The sequence below is a fragment of the Chrysemys picta genome, chromosome 1, assembly GCF_011386835.1.
Source record: "Chrysemys picta bellii isolate R12L10 chromosome 1, ASM1138683v2, whole genome shotgun sequence".
In the NCBI taxonomy this organism is placed as follows: Eukaryota; Metazoa; Chordata; order Testudines; family Emydidae; genus Chrysemys; species Chrysemys picta.
The window spans coordinates 245,614,413-245,632,170 of NC_088791.1; the positions used below are offsets into that span (position 1 = coordinate 245,614,413).

A 17,758-nucleotide genomic window follows, 5' to 3' on the forward strand; every position below is an offset into this window, starting at 1 on the left:
TACATTAAAATTGATCAGTATTAGATTAAATCTTGAAGCATTTTTACACCCCAAATAAAACACTGGACAAAAACCAAGCAAGTACATATCTAAGTAAAACCAGTGCAAGGTAAAATTAATGCTGCAGAGAAATTGGAAGCACAAGCTGGCTGTAATGCTTTAAATAATTCATACATCTTGTAGTCAGACTCATTTCTACCAGAAATATGTTTTAACCCACAGTAATCAGGGCTGGCTCCAGGCACCAGCTTAACAAACAGGTGCTTGGGGCGGCCAAGGGAGAGGGGCGGCACCTGCAGCAATTCGGGGGCAGCAGGTCCCTCACTCCCTCTAGGAGCGAAGGACCTACCGCTGAACTGCCGCCGCCGATCGCGGCTTTTTTTTTTTTTTTTTTGCTTGGGGCAACAGAAATGCTGGAGCCAGCCTGATAGTAATAGATACATGCCATCTAGTGGTTATGTCTCAAAAGACTAACAAACGTATACTGGCTTCTTCATAATGAGATACATATAGTGGATCCATTAGCCATTAAGTTAAAATAAGAATCAAAGACCAAAAATGGAGATATTAAAAAAATCCTATTTGAGTAGCATAAAAGATTGGTTATGAACAACTATTTCCTATCATTGACAGGAAAAAGCTTAACCCACCAATACTTTCTAATATGTATACTTTAGAATCATGCACATACACTTTTCCAGAGAGGTAGCTAGGTGATAGGAACCCTGGTTAATTTATTCTTAAATTCAGATATTTTAGGCTAAATTCTTAAATTCAGTAACTGAGTAAATATCAATAATGATGGTTTTACGTATTTGACAGCCAGCTTGACTCCATATGGTGTGTATCTAGTCTAAGCAAAAAGTATTTTGTCTACCTTTCTACAGGGGAAACTACCTTAAAACCATACTAGCCCTGATTTGGCCACTTACAAGGAAGTGAATAGTAGAGATTTGCACAGAGGAAACATCAGTTTGTTCTACAGAAAGAGCAAAGAAAGAAAAAAGTACAGAGGAAAATCAGAAGCAGCACTTGTTAAATATTCTTTAAGTGACTTTCACTGGAGTTATCTGAGGTCATTGCTTCTGGCTGAAAATTGAAACTGTTGATCTCAAAATGTAGGTCATTGACTAAAACTATACACTTCAACTAATACAGAAAATGACTAATGACAACAGAAGCAACAAACGCACAAACGTCTTGACACAGCATGAAGAGAATTTCTAGTGTTATCAGTCTCACAGTACCAGACTGTGCGGATTGTTCATTGCTGCAGCAGTTCAAAACATAAAAAAGGGGCCAACAGGCCTGGAAAGATTCAGACTTATAGCTCTTGATCCTATTTGTCTGAACATTATTTCAGACAGGAAAAGCCAAGTGTATTTTAGTACAGTTCTGTGACATGTTTCCTGTTTTTGCAAAAAAGAAAGAAAAATGCAGTTCTTAAAGGCTTGAATTGGTGATCTGTCATACGGATGTTTCCAAACCTGACCTACTGTAGCAGTATTTTGCACTGGAATTGCAACGGTTATTTGAATAGCCAAAGATAGATGGAAGTATTGAATAATCATTGCCTCTCCAGTGCGTAAACATCCTTTTTTTAGAACGAGAATTAGACCTCCTGGCTGGGGAATTGCTCCTATATTTTGGGTTCTTCAGAGAGGCAAGAGGTGCGAATTCTGAAATGTGGTCCGAACAGTGCCTGGACATAATCTGTCAAGAAAATGAAATAATACACAGTAAGTGGACAATAAAATAGCTAAATATCCTAAAAAAATGTCATTTCAGAGAGGCACTATGCCTTTGGCACACACATACTGCTCACAAGAGCACCATTGTCTGGCTTGTTTGTTTCAATCAAAGGGGCAATCCCAAAGTGATGAGCAATTAGCCAATTTCTACATGATTAATTTTACATCAGATTTAGAGATTAGCGAGCCAGCTATTCTTCATACATGAAGTTGATAATGTGTTCATTAAAGAACAGAGTATGGATTAGAAGGATCATTTTCAATTTGAGAATTATTACCAGTTTACATTATATTTTGCTATATTGCTTTAAATATCTTTTAATCCTTGACCTTTTATCAGTGGAGCAGGAATTTTTAAAAGGCCAGAATAATTTCATATATTTTGTCCAGCATTTCCAAAGAGAGAGAATTCTCCTCAACTAGTTTATGTTAATTGATGAGAATGCACAGTGGGGTTAAGCACTAGCTCTTTACTTCTTCAGATCTTGCTTGGGTTACATATGGATCTATTAAGGCAATTTATACCACACATCACAATATTATCTTAGTCTACTCTTCCATTAACATTTATCTATGCTATAAAATCACCCCATAACCTAGCACAATGGGTAATATCTACCCAGGAAATACTCAGGACTACAATAATAGCAGTATTGCATGACGAGACTGAAGTACATGTGCACTAACTGAGGGGAAATTTGCTTTGGGCCTTCCCAAAGCAGTGGTCTATTCCCCTCTGCAAATGCACATATAACTAATATTTACGGGTTAAAGAAGCTATATGATAGAGAGGAAAATAAACCTTAAGTAATATTCAAGCCAATGCTATCAGTCACTTTCTCATGAGTAATGAATAAACCATTAATACATTAACAAACCATTAATAAAACCTACCTCCTCTGTTTAAAACAAAAAATGGCAAAAGGAGGTAAAAAACATCAATGTTAGTCATTTCACCCCCTTTCTATTTATAAAAGCTGCCTGAGACATTATTTCTTTTATAACAATCACATCCCTCAAATACTACTTGTATATGCTCAAGGGCAGCAATAAGGGTCTCTTTTGAACTCCACAGTATAATCACTCTCTGAAGACAAACGGTGAGACAAATACAGGGAATTATTCAGCAGAGGGGTATTTAATATAGCCCAGAATCTTTTTAACATATATAGACCAAATACAGGCATTAATTAAGAAGGAAAAAAAGAGATAAGTATACATTGCATCTTATGGGAAAGCATTTTATAAATATTTTTAAAGGATTAAAAAAAAAAGTATACAGGAATTATATTTCATATCCCTCAACCCGCAAAGCCAGTTACCCTAAATACCTCTAAAAATGATGTGTTCTATACATAAAATGTCATGAGCTCAAGGTCTATTTTGGGAATGTCCAGGGCTAGAAACAAGTTGTGTGTGTCCACAGTGCAAAACTGGGAAACTCCCCTAAGAATGGTATAAAGCATCTGTTTTTTGCTCTGCAGGGCTACAAGATATCTAAAAACACAGCTGCCTCTCCCCTCCCCTCCAGCCCACTTCCCTGCATGGCTCCCTTTGGCTCCCCCACACCCCATCACACACTGTCACTCTGACCTCCCTCCCCTTGATTACCCACATGGTTGTTTTCTGGTGTCAGGAAATGGTGAGATGACCATGGGAAGAGGTAAAGTGGGAAGCAAGGTGTATTCATTGGTCCAGGTGGGAGTTTGTTTGGGTAAGACAACTGGTATTAATGAGGCTGGAGATACTGGAGATCCAGGTGCTGAGTCTCAACGTCTTTGTGCTTGAAGAGCTCATGAGCCTATGCTGCTTTTTCAGTAGTACCATGGGAAAACACTCTGGCCCTGGGCACACAGGAATTCTGTCCCCACTCCAGGTCCCTGCTTGATACATAGCCCTGGGCCTGGTCTACACTACGATTTTACGTCAAATTTAGCAGCGTTACCTTGATTTAAGCCTGGACCTGTCCACACGACGAAGCCCTTTTTTTCGATTTAAAGGGCTCTTTAAATTGATTTCTTTAATCCACCTCCGACGAGGGGATTAGCCCTGAAACTGGCCTTTCCGGGTTGGATTTGGGGTAGTGGGGATGAAATTCGATGGTATTGGCCTCCGGGAGCTATCCCAGAGTGTTCCATTGTGACCACTCTGGACAGCGCTCTCAACTCAGATGCACTGGCCAAGTAGACAGGAAAAGGCCCGTGAAATTTTGAATTTCCTGTTTGCCCAGCGTGGTGGACAGCCCAGGTGAACACGCAGAGCTCATCAATACAGTATCCATGATGGAGTCGCAGGATCGCAAAAGAGCTCCAGCATGGACCGAATAAGAGGTACGGGATCTGCTCACCATATGGGGAGACAAATCAGTGATAGCTGAACTCCGTAGCAGTAAACGAAATGCCAAAACATTAGAAAAAGTCTCGAAGGGCATCAAGGACAGAGGCCATAACAGGGACGCCCAGCAGTGCCGCGTAAAAATTAAGGAGCTAAGGCAAGCCTACCACAAAACCAGAGAGGCAAACGTAAGGTCCGGGGCAGAGCCGCAGACATGCACTTCTACGCTGAGCTGCATGCCATGCTAGGGGGTGCAGCCACCACTACCCCAATGGTGTGCTTTGACTCCGTCAATGGAGAATCACAAAACACGGAAGCGGATTTTGGGGATGAGGAAGATGATGATGAAAACATTGAAGATAGCTCACAGCAAGGAAGCGGAGAAACTGGTTTCCCCAACAGCCAGGATATGTTTTTCACCCTGGACCTGGAACCAGTTACCCCTGAACCCACCCAAGGTGTGCTCCCAGACCCTGAGGGCACACAAGGCACCTCTGGTGAGTGTATCTTTGTAAATATTACACCTGGTTTAAAAGCAAGCGTGTTTAATGATTAATTTGCCCTGGCATTCGCGGCCAGTACAGCTACTGGAAAAGTCTGTTAATGTGTATGGGGATGGAGCGGAAATCCTCCAGGGACATCTCCAGAAAGCTCTCCTTGATGTACTCCCAAAGCCTTTGCAAAAGGTTTCTGGGGAGGGCTGCCTTATTCCGTCCTCCATGGTAGGACACTTTACCACGCCAGGCCAGTAGCACGTAGTCTGGAATCATTGCATAACAAAGCATGGCAGCGTATGGTCCCGGTGTTTGCTGGCATGCAGACAGCATCCATTCCTTATCGCTCTTTGTTATCCTCAGGAGAGTGATATCATTCACGGTCACCTGGTTGAAATAGGGTGATTTTATTAAGGGGACGTTCAAAGGTGCCCATTCCTGCTCTGCTGAACAGAAATGTTCCCCGCTGTTAGTGATCATCCCAGAGAATTGGGTGTGGGGTGGGAGGGAGGGGAGGGGAGTTAGTTGGGTTTGTGCTGCACGTTAACCTGGAAACCGCAGCCCCTCCTTTTAAATTGCAAACCCATTTTAAATGGCCAACCCAACGGCCGCTTGGTATGTGAAATGAGGGCGCTGCTGTTTGAAGCCATTCCCACATGTTATGAAGGTTAAAAAAGCCAAAAGACTGTGGCTTACCATGGCTGCCTGCAAGCTGAATTCTGTTGCCTGGCACTGCATGAGTGATCTCTCACACCAAACCGGCAAGCCCTCAGTATAAGAAAAAATGCGACCTTGTAACAAAAGCACATGTGCTGTGTAATGTGAACAGCAAGATTGAACGTGAAAGAGTGTACCCATTGCTCTCTAAAATGTGTCTTTTTAACTACCACCTCTCCCTTCTCCTCCACCAGCTGCAAATGTTTCTTCTTCGCAGAGGCTAGTGAAGATTAGAAGGCGAAAAAGGCGCACTCGGGATGACATGTTCTCGGAGCTCCAGGTGTCCTCCCACGCTGACAGAGCACAGCAGAATGTGTGGAGGCAGACAATGTCAGAGTGCAGGAAAGCACAATATGAACGCGAGGAGAGGTGGCGGGCTGAATCGCGGGTTGAAGAGAGCAATTGGCGGGCTGAAGAGGATAGGCGGCATCAGCTTGCTGACAGAAGGCAAGAGTCGATGCTCCGGCTGCTGGAGCATCAAACTGATATGCTCCAGTGTATGGTTGAGCTGCAGAAAAGTCAGCAGGAGCACAGACCGCCGCTACAGCCCCTGTGTAACCAACAGCCCTCCTCCCCAAGTTCCATTGCCTCCTCACCCAGATGCCCAAGAACGCGGTGGGGGGGCCTCCGGCCACCCAGCCACTCCACCCCAGAGGATTGCCCAAGCAACAGAAGGCTGGCCTTCAATAAGTTGTAAAGTTTTAAAGTGCAGTGTGTCCTTGTACTTATCTCCACCCCCACCCCACCCGGTGCTTCCCTCCTCCTCCACCCCTCCCGGGCTATCTTGGCAGTTATCCCCCTATTTGTGTGATGAATTAATAAAGAATGCATGAATGTGAAGTAACAATGACTTTATTGCCTCTGCAAGCGGTGATCGAAGGTGGGAGGGGAGGGTGGTTAGCTTACAGGGAAGAAGAGTGAACCGGGGGGGGGGGGTCATCAAGGAGAAAAACAGAAATTTCACACCATAGCCTGGCCAGTCATGAAACTGGTTTTCAAAGCTTCTCTGATGTGCACCATGCCCTGCTGTGCTCTTCTAACCGCCCTGGTGCCTGGCTGCGCATAATCAGCGGCCAGGCGATTTGCCTCAACCTCCCACCCTGCCATAAATGTCTCCCCCTTACTCTCACAGATATTGTGGCGCACGCAGCAAGCAGTAATAACAATGGGAATATTGGTTTCGCTGAGGTCTATCCGAGTCAGTAAACTGCGCCAGTGCGCTTTTAAACGTCCAAATGCACATTGTACCACCATTCTGCACTTGTTCAGCCTATAGTTGAACAGGTCCTGACTACTGTCCAGGCTGCCTGTGTATGGCTTCATGAGCGATGGCATTAAGGGGTAGGCTGGGTCCTCAAGGATAACTATAGGCATTTCAACACCCCCAACGGTTATTTTCTGGTCTGGGAAGAAAGTCCCTTCCTGCAGCCATTCACACAGACCAGAGTTCCTGAAGACGCGAGCATCATGTACCTTTCCCGGCCATCCCACGTTGATGTTAGTGGATTATGAACAGGAGGCTGCCAGGCAACTCTCCAAGACCACATTCTACAGGCCACTATCCTCTGATCCCACTGAGGAATACCAAAAGAAACTACACCATCTGTTCAAGAAATTCCCAGCTAAAGTACGGGAACAAATCTACATGGATACACCCCCAGAACCCCAACCAGGGGTATTCTATCTGCTACCCAAGATCCATAAACCCGGAAACCCTGGACGCCCCATCATCTCAGGCATTGGCACTCTTACAGCAGGATCATCTGGCTATTTGGACATTCTCCTCAGACCCTATGCTACCAGCACTCCCCGCTATCTTCGAGACACCACCGACTTCCTGAGGAAACTACAATGCATTGGTGTTCTTCCTGAAAACACCATCCTGGCCACCATGGATGTAGAAGCACTTTACACCAATATTCCACATGAGGATGGACTACAAGCTGTCAGAAACAGTATCCCTGATCAGGCCACAGCACGCCTGGTGGCTGAGCTTTGTGACTTTGTCCTCACCCACAACCACTTCAGATTTGGGGACAACTTATACCTTCAAGTCAGTGGCACTGCTATGGGTACCCGCATGGCCCCACAGTATGCCAACATTTTTATGGCTGACTTAGAACAACGCTTCCTCAGCTCTTGTCCCCTAGTGCCCCTCCTCTACTTGCGCTACATTGATGACATCTTCATCATATGGACCCACGGAAAGGAGGCCCTTGAAGAATTCCACCTGAACTTCAACAATTTCCACCCCACCATCAACCTCAGCCTGGACCAGTCCACACAAGAGATCCACTTCCTGGACACTACAGTGCAAATAAGTGATGGTCACATAAACACCACCCTATACGGGAAACCTACTGACCGCTATATGTACCTGCATGCCTCCAGCTTCCATCCAAGATACATCACACGATCCATTGTCTACAGCCAAGCCCTAAGATACAACTGAATTTGCTCCAACTCCTCAGACAGAGACAAACACCACAAGATCTTTATCAAGCATTCGTAAAACTGCAATACCCACCTGGGGAAGTGAGGAAACAGATTGACAGAGCAAGACGGGTACCCAGAAATCACCTACTACAGGACAGGCCCAACAAGGACAATAACAGAACACCACTGGCCATCACATACAGCCCCCAGCTAAAACCTCTCCAGCGCATTATCCACGATCTACAACCTATCCTGGAAAATGATCCCTCACTCTCACAGACCTTGGGAGGCAGGCCAGTCCTCGCTTACAGACAACCCCCCAACCTGAAGCAAATACTCACCAGCAACTACACACCACACCACAGAAACACCAACCCAGGAACCTATCCCTGTAGCAAACCTCGTTGCCTACTCTGTCCCCATATCTACTCTGGCAACAGCATCAGAGGACCCAACCACATCAGCCACACCATCAGGGGCTCATTCACCTGCACATCCACTAATGTCATATATGCCATCATGTGCCAGCAATGCCCCTCTGCCATGTACATTGGCCAAACCGGACAGTCCCTCCGCAAAAGAATAAATGGACACAAATCGGACATCAGGAATGGTAACATACATAAGCCAGTAAGTGAACACTTCAATCTCCCTGGTCATTCTATTACAGATTTAAAAGTCACTATCATTGAACAAAAACACTTCAGAAACAGACTTCAAAGAGAAACAGCAGAACTAAAATTCATTTGCAAATTTAACACCATTAATCTGGGCTTGAATAGGGACTGGGAGTGGCTGGCTCATTACAGAAGCAGCTTTTCCTCTCCTGGAATTGACACCTCCTCATCTATTATTGGGGCTGGACTACATCTACCCTGATTGAATTGGCCCTGTCAACACTGGTTCTCCACTTGCAAAGTAACTCCCTGCTCTCCATGTGTCAGTATATAATGCCTGCATCTGTAACTTTCACTCTATGCATCTCAAGAAGTGAGGTTTTTACCCACGAAAGCTTATGCCCAAATAAATCTGTTAGTCTTTAAGGTGCCACCAGACTCCTTGATGTTAGTGAAACGTCCCTTGTGATCCAGTAGTGCTTGCAGCAGCATTGAAAAGTACCCCTTGCGATTTATGTACTGGGTACCCTGGTGCTCCGGTGCCAAGATAGGGATATGGGTTCCATCTATCGCCCACCACAGTTAGGGAATCCCATTGCAGCAAAGCCATCCACTATGGCCTGCACATTTCCCAGAGTCACTACCCTTGATACCAGCAGCTCTTTGATTGCGTTGGCTACTTGGATCACAACAGCCCCCACAGTAGATTTACCCACTCCAAATTGATTCCCGACTGACCGGTAGCTGTCTGGCGTTGCAAGCTTCCACAGGGCTATTGCCACTCACTTCTCAATTGTGAGGGCTGCTCTCATCTTGGTATTCTGGCACTTCAGGGCAGGGGAAAGCAACTCACAAAGTTCCATGAAAGTGCCCTTACGCATGTAAAAGTTTTGTAGCCACTGGGAATCATCCCACACCTGCAACACTACGCAGTCCCACCAGTCTGTGCTTGTTTCCCTGGCCCAGAATCGGCGTTCCACAGCATGAACCTGCCTCATTAACACTATGATTTGCACATTGCTGGGGCCCGTACTTTGTGAGAGGTCTATGTCCATGTCTATTTCCTCATCACTCTTGTCGCCACGCTGCCGTCGCCTCCTCGCCTTGGCAGGTTCTGGTCCTGCATATGCTCCAGGATAATGCCCGTGCTGTTTAAAGTGCCTATAATTGCCGCGGTGATCTGAGCGGGCTCCATGATCCCAGTCCTATGGCGTCTGCCTGAAAAAAGGCGCGAAACGATTGTCTGCCGTTGCTTTCACGGCAGGGAGGGAGGGAGGGTGGGGCCTGACGACATGTATCCAGAATCACCCGTGACACTGTTTTTGCCCCATCAGGCATTGGGATCTCAACCCAGAATTCCAATGGGCGGCAGAGACCGCGGGAACTGTGGGATAGCTACCACAGTGCAACGCTCTGGAAGTCGACGCTAGCCTCGGTACTGTGGACGCAGTCCGCCGACTTAATGCACTTAGAACATTTTGTGTGGGGACACACACAATTGACCTTATAAAAATGATTTCTAACAACCGACTTCTATAAATTCGACCTAATTTCGTAGTGTAGACATACCCCTGGTCTCCTCAAAACAAGATCCTTCTCATACATAACACTCTGTCCCACAACTATCCTTGAAGGCCAATGAACAGTCCTGCACCCTCTATATTTACACTCACCCTTCCTGACCCCCCTCACAGGTTCCCCATGGTGACTTCTGTAGTGACACCGGGAGAGAAAAAACCTGAAAAGCAGTTTAATCTAATCAGGGACCCCAGACACTAGAATAATGCATTCATTGTAACTATATCGTTATTGCATAGTGTCACCACAGGGCAGAATTAGGGTTCTTCCTATGCTTTAACTATGCTTTTCTATACCTTAACCTTAAACTTAAAAGAAATCGAAACATGTTAAACTCCAAATTTTCTGGGTTTTTAATGCCTGTTTTGGAAATAATTACAAAATTCCTGTGTGATTTTTTTTTTTACCATAAAATTACTGCTATGTACTTTCAATCTTAATGCCATTCTAATGCAGTTTTTCATCCAAGAATATATATCACACAAGAGACATAATACATGGAGTTCCATGTTTGAGTTTTCAGTAATACCTACAGCATTTTAAGACTCTGTATGTCTAACATCTTGTTTTGTCTGCATTTGGTCTATACATGTGTCTGAGAAGAACCTGGGCTATGACGAATAAACTGCTAATGGATAAGTATTATTTCTCTGTATACTATGTATTCAGCACCCAAGATATAGCATGAGAACAAGTAGTTTATAAATATGAAAGCAATTGTCATACAATACTTAATCTCTTAAACCCAATCCTCTTCAATGGAACCCCCTCTGGGTGTATGGATCCATGCAGGCAGATTGCTTTGCAGGATCAGGGCCTTTTACTATTATGTGTCTGAGACAAAAACACCTTACCTGTGATTTGACATACATCATACAAAAACTTGGATCTCTAAGAAAATGGTCATGATATTATCTATCAAAACTGGTAAGGCACAACAAAAACTCTGGAGGAAATAGTTTTAGTTGTAAATAGCACAGCACACCAATAGAAATGAATCCAAACTGGCAACATGTGCAATACTGTTACCTAGCATTGATCTAATTATGCCTCGGAAGCTGAAAGAGTTCCTTCAAGAAGTGGCCCATCGCTGTTCGCCAGTGCATTTAGAGTTGTTTTATGTTTCATACTCTTCTGCAAGGATGAGGAAAAACACTGAGACTACTGCTGAATACATGAGGGAAATGAGTGAATTTCTTAAGATGTAAAGAATAAAAATCTAATTGTTGTATCAAGGTCATATAAAGCAATAAAATTTTCCAAGATAGTTTTTTTTTAAAAGTTAGGTTTAAATCAAAATGTAGATTCCTAATCCTGGGGTTAATTCCTTGAGCCATACTGCCCACTCAGAATGGCTTTAATCCCATTTTGAACTCCATTGATAGAATACTAATCACTCTCTCAGAGATATATACAGTGTACCATAACTAACTAGTAATGTGTATATGTTCTGCCACACTCTTTTGACTATTAATTACAGCAGAAAAAGTTCTTTGTATTAACAAGAGATTTCCTTATGACATGATCAAATGACTTGAGAGCACAGTGCCTATAAGAATGTCAAAACTGTCCTGGAACAAGGCTATTAGCTATACTGGTAGAATGTTTATTTATGAGTAAGGCTAAGATTTTGTCATGGATATTTTTAGAAAAAGTCACGGACAGGTCACGGGCAATAAAGAAAAATTCACAGAAGCCAATGATCTGTCCATGACTTTGACTAAAAACATTGGTGACAAAATGGGGAGCTGCGGAGTCCCCACACCATCAGTGGCGGCTGGACAGCTGCAGGGGCTCCAGTTGGAGCTGCGCAGGTTCCCCCGCCACCCGTGGCTCTGGTGGCCAGGAGCTCCCAGGGGCTCCCACCACTCAGGAGCTGCAGGATACCCTCACCACCTGCAGCGGCTCAGAGCTCAGACAAATCCTGTAGTTCCCGGCCGCCGCAGGCTAAAGTCATGGAGGCCCCTGGAAGTCATGAATTCTGTGACTTTCACGACCTCTGTGACAAAATCGTAGCCTTATTTATGAGATGTCAGCTCAAAGTGCTCAGCCACCAAAATTAAAGAGCAAATGATCCCCTTTACTTATTTGCAGAATGATTCTGTACTGAAGAAATAGGCAGTTGCACTTGAAACTGATGAGGGTTGGTGCTACAGGAGATCACCTTGAAGACTACTCATTCCAACACAGGGAAAGGGTCAGTAGTTGTCATGGGATTCAAGTTCTTCAAAAGCAGAATCCTGTCCTCTTTTCTTTCAAAAGAGAAGAAGCCAACGACTTGACAAAGATAATAGTTTACTGGTCACTGACGTAATAAAAGCGCTCTAGTTCAACAGGCTATACTCATAGGAAAGTGGAAGTATGTAGAGTCCCCATTATTCCTTTCTAAAGCAAAGTACCATTTTTGGCTCCTCTAGAAACCACAAAAGGCAAAGATTTCTTAACAAGGTGTATGACCTGAGATTGGGACTGAAGCAAAATACTAAAGAGAAAATATCTGTCAGCAACCAAATGGAAGGGAAAAGGTGGTGTTGTTTTTTTTAATGGGTTAAAAATGTAAAATTACAGAGCCAATAAAAAAGTGGGAAGAAGATCATTTGATGTGCTTTTGCATTTTTCAAATGAATGTTGCCAGAGATTAGATGTTTCTGCTGTTAGTTAGAGGGAAGAAAGAATAATGGTAGTGGAAATGTAATAAATTAATGCAGTTTGGGTATAACACAGGACCACAGTGTATGATAGATAACAGAGAAAACACCATACACGTGTAATTTCAAATTAAAGGGCCAAATTCAGCTTGCCTCACACAAGCAAATAGTCTCTCAGTAATTATTGAGCCTACTTCTCTGAGAGGTGCATGCTGGTTTTGGTCTAAAGTTACTCATAGCAATAGATTCCTCCAAAGCTTTTGCAGAAGCATTGATTGTTTTATCCCAACAAAGGAAGGTAGCTAGCATTAACACCACCCCTCTGGTATGGAACTTCAAACGGTGACAGACTTTAAATGATGTTTTTTAATGGTAATGGATGGTAAATAGCTGTTCACCCACACAAATAATCTCTAGGTTAGAAATACAAAGTTCTGTAGAGCCAGAATTGGTTCAGTATATTTTCAGCTGTTGCAGAAGCCCTCTAAACTATATTATAAAGAAGGCTTTATCATTTTAAGGGATGCAAAAACTAAAAATCATTGCTGCTCAAGCTGCTAGTTCAAACCAATTCTAGCATATTTAGAAGAGAATTTTAGCCAAAAATTTGAACTTCAAAATTAATTTCATTTGTCTTCCCTGCGACTTATGCAACAACTCATTTTTAAATGACAACACTTTAAAAAAAATCTATTTATTATGTTGGTCAGTCAGTAATATGAATTGAAATCTGCAATAGAGATTGGCCCCATTGAAGTCAATGAGAGCTTTGCTATTGACTTTAATGGGGACATGATTTCACCTTAAATTGGTCTATAAAAGGGCATCTTTCACTAGTCTATTTCCTACATTTTTGTTAATTTAAATATTTTGAATTCAACAGTTATTTCTGATCTTATAGATTTTTTTTTTCTTTCTAGAAAGCAGCATAGAATTTCGTGAAGTAGAATTACAAGGTAAATGTCCTTTAAAAAATGAAACATGTTTGCTGGAAATAATGGCTGCAGAACAAAAGATCAGAGTTGCAGCATTTTTCCCCACGGTAGTGGAGTAGACACATTACAAAAGAGCCATTAAATGGCTTAATACCATAATTTCTCTATTAAGTTAGAAATAATGGTAAAACCAATATCATCTTGCTTAAGGGCTTTATCACTTCTTTGTGTGGTGAACAGTCAACTTAGTCAGTTACAATGCAAGCACTATGTACATTCATCTACAGAAATATCAGTGCTTCAAAAAGGAGGGAAACAGTCACAGATCTTTGATTCCTGAAGCAGAAATATTACTGCATAAAATTTGAATGACTGTGACAAAGATGACTCAGATAACCACTAATGATATGTAAACACTTTAGGATAAACACAAGGAGGAAAAAGCTATTCTGAATAGTAGTTTATATGTGAGTCAGAAGTGGAGACAATGATAACAGTAAACAGGTTTTGATGATAATTAAGCTTTCTACTGTCTTTTGAATGAAATGGCCAAGCATGCAGAAAGGCAGAAAAAAAATCACCTTTTATTCCATTAGAAACTTAGACTGCTTGAAGTCTGAGAAAGCATAAAGATGGTGGACTGCTCAACAGAAAGGCACTGATGTTTAGTCTGATTTCCCCAGAAGATTGTAGGAAGTAATCGTGCACATCATGTATGTTTAAAGCAAGGTAGTGGTTATTTAGGCAAAAGCAGGTTGGAAGACAGGAGGAAGGAGAGAGAGAGAGAGAGAGAAGAAAGAAATACAAGGGATAAATCTGGTTAAAAGCTAAAGATTTTCTAGTGATATTAGACCTTATTAAAAATGAACATCGCCAGTGTTAAGCCCACACTCTGCTTTCCAGCTGGTTCATTTTCCAACATTAACACATCATGGCACTGAGAAATGCCATTAGATATACATCCTCCCCGAACCCTCTTTTTATTTTTTGTTTTATAACCCATCCTCATTCTCTCTCTTTAGAGTTTTTAGCCCGAGCACCCACAGCCTAGACAGAGATCAGAGAACTGATGATATAGTGAGCTTCTGTAAGTAGCAGTCATATACCGAAGAATCCTATCTTCAAAGGTCCAAATGGAAAAATTCTACAATCTGATCTGTGCAGAAATCTTGTTCCAATATTCTGCTATTATCCTACAAGCTTGGTTTTCCTATTGAAATGGGTCAGTTATAGTTTTATACATACAGGGAATGCAGAATAATGGCATTGAGAGTTGCCTTACAGATATGAGAGTTTTAAGGTTGGAACTGGCCTGATGGCCCTCGGCAGTAGTGCTGTGGGCTACCATCCAACAACCTGAGTTTGGCTCCATTCTCATTCATTAGTAAGGGAGTTTTGCATTGACACCATACAGTAGTTTTTCCTGTTGGCTGATCAAAGGAATGGGGAAAGTAGAGATCTGAAAACAGGCTTGTCTTTCAATGATGTGACTACAGTGCATGTCAGTGTGTTTGTAGTTTAGTATGTTGTGAATATATGCATCTCATATATGTGAATATTAATTCTAGAAAGAGTGCTGAAAGAAACAAAAATAAAAATAAGTTTAACTATAGATGAAAAGAGCTAACAGCATTATGAATTAGTAATATTTAAATCAGTGGTTCTCAACCCATGGCCCGCAGGCCACTTGGAGCCCAATTATCACACAGCTGCGGCCAATGTGATATCCTCTGCGTTATATGGGTAGTATATATATTGTGTGGATGCAGCCCACATAACACAGAGAGAGCTGCATATGTGGCCCAAAATGGTAAATAGGTTGAGAACAACTGGTTTAAATGCATTTTTGTAAAAGCCACAGCCTCACTAGAGACAGCAAACAAGAGTAATATAGTTTCCTAGGAAATTATTAGATTACATGGGTCACGTAACGTGATATTTTAGCAGTATTAAACTACTTAGTCATATGCATATTAATTTTTAAATTTACAAATCCTGGATTAATTAAACAAACATTCATATAGTCTTCTCTTGATATTGGACTGGAACTGCTTTTGCAAAGAGTTACTTTGGATTTGGTTACAAAAAACTTGCCTTCTTGCTATTGGTTTTATTTTGTGCTCAGAAAATGCCTTTACATGGCTTTCCATTGTATATAGCTGTAATGAACTGCCTGGATCAGTACCATCAACTATTTCTCAACAGTCTTATAATTTATGAAGAGTTGATCAAAAAGCTCTCACAGTGAAATTTCAACACTGAAGAAAATGACTAACACAAACTTATCACTAAACATTCTATTCTCTCCATTTATTGCTTCTAAAATGCTAGAGGGCTCTAACTTTTAAGGATTCATAGTAAATATCACTAACTCTACTAAGAAAGATATTTTTACCTGGGTTCTTTCTGTTGCTGTGGGCCACAACTGTCTGCATAAAACCTTTTTGAGTACATCTGGAAGAAGGCTGACAGTTATGAGCAAAATGATACTCAGCCATGCAGGACCACTAGACAGCATCTGCATGAAAACATAGTACATCCTCTGATAATTGAGAAAAGGCCTATTGGGAAAAAGAAAAAAGAAATTAAACCTCAATGGACCATCTAAGAAAAAAATTCCCAACATTGTTAAATATAAAAACTGGAGTAGCGGAGTTGTGTGAAACAGTTTCCAATTTGCACAGAGTTCACTTTTCAGTTTGTGGGAGTTCATCTATTGGAGTTTCACTTCGTATTTCACATTCAAACAAACCAGAAAACTCAGACAAGCTTAGTTCGAACGGCCTCCACCTTTCGCCTGGGCTTAGGCCTTGTCTACACTACGTGAATAGCGTAACTCAAGTCGACGTAGCTTAGATCTACTTACCGCGGGGTCCACACTATGCGATGTCGATGGGAGATGCTCTCCTGTCGACTCCACTTACTCTTCTCGATGTGGTGGAGTACAGAAGTCAACAGGAGAGCGATCTGTGGTCGATTTACAGGATCCCACGGTAAGTGTAGACAAGCCCTTAGTGTCAAAACCACTGTAGTTTGTACAATATTTTAGCCTAAATCATTCTTCCTCTGGCCATGGAAGGAGAATGATTATCAGCAACTCCAGCCCCCAAATTAACCACAGAATAGACTTCAGCCTGGTCTGGGATACTCAACAGGTCTCCCTTCCCCCTCCAAATGTTCCAGACTCATCCTCAACATTGCCAACTCCAAATATTCAAAAATCATGAGTCAGACCCCTAATGCCCCCAAAATATCCCACTCGTGATTGGCTTAAAAATTAGGATATAAAAACATACAACATTTTCACATGCCTCCTGTACCCTATCTATTCCCTACATTCATTTGCCTCCCATATTTCCCTCTTTCTCCTCATAGTCTTCTCTTCCTCACATTCTCCTGCATTCCTCCTCAGTCTGCCTGCTGCCTCCCACATTCCCCCCACATCCATCTCATGCCTTCTACATCCCCAGACTCTACATATTTCCTTGTCCAGCTCCCCAGTACATTCATTTTCTCTGCGGCCCTCACAGACTCATTCTTTGTACCTCCACGTTTTCCTGTCTCGTGCATGGCCATGATCATATGGTGACTAAGGAACAATTGTCACTTTTATCAACAAAGGTTAAAGGGACATCCAAGGCAGATGGCGATCCAGCCTCCTTTTGAAAACCTCCAGTGAAGGAGCTTCCACTATCTCCCTAGGCAGCCTGTTTCATTGTCCTACCGTTCTTATGGTTAGAAAGTTTCCCCTGAGATTTACTCAAAATCTGCTATGCTGTAGTTTGAACCCATTGCCTCTTGTCCTGTCCTCTGGAGCAAGAAAGAACAGCTTTTTCCTGTCTTTTTTTATAGCAGCCTTTCCAGTATTTGAAGACTGCTATCATGTTCCTCCTTCAATCTCCTCTTTTCCAAACAGAATATTCCCAGTCCCTTCAGCCGTTGTTCACATGGCTTGCATTTCATCCCTTTGATCATCTTTGTCGCTCGCCCCTGGATCCTTTCCAGTTTCTCTACATCCTTTCTATACATTGGTGACCAAAATCGAACACAGTACTCCAGCTGAGGCCTAATCTCCCATGACTTGCAAGCTAGAAGCAAGAGGAAGACCAATGACAGGGTAGGCCCACTGCTCAGTGAAGAGGGAGAAACAGTAACAGGAAACTTGGAAATGGCAGAGATGCTTAATGACTTCTTTGTTTCAGTCTTCACCGAGAAGTCTGAAGGAATGCCTAACATAGTGAATGCTAA

At 42.5% G+C, this 17,758-nt stretch overlaps 1 protein-coding gene across 8 annotated transcripts in view; it reads right to left on the reverse strand.

The window, feature by feature from the left end:
- Positions 1-376: 376 nt before the first annotated feature.
- Positions 377-17,758, reverse strand: part of ATP11A (ATPase phospholipid transporting 11A) — a 231,951-nt gene continuing 214,569 nt past the window's right edge. For 5 of the 8 annotated variants that reach the window (XM_065581014.1, XM_065581016.1, XM_065581018.1 and 2 more), the window contains 2 exons: positions 15,906-16,071; positions 377-1,713 (listed from right to left, as the gene is read on the reverse strand). In XM_065581014.1, coding sequence (XP_065437086.1) covers positions 1,468-1,713; positions 15,906-16,071 — 412 coding nt within the window. In that variant the 3' untranslated portion in view covers positions 377-1,467. Of the gene's footprint in view, positions 1,714-10,956; positions 11,062-14,091; positions 14,181-15,905; positions 16,072-17,758 lie in introns of all 8 variants that reach the window. The other 3 variants (XM_042861427.2, XM_065581021.1, XM_065581017.1) reach the window with 2 other exon arrangements.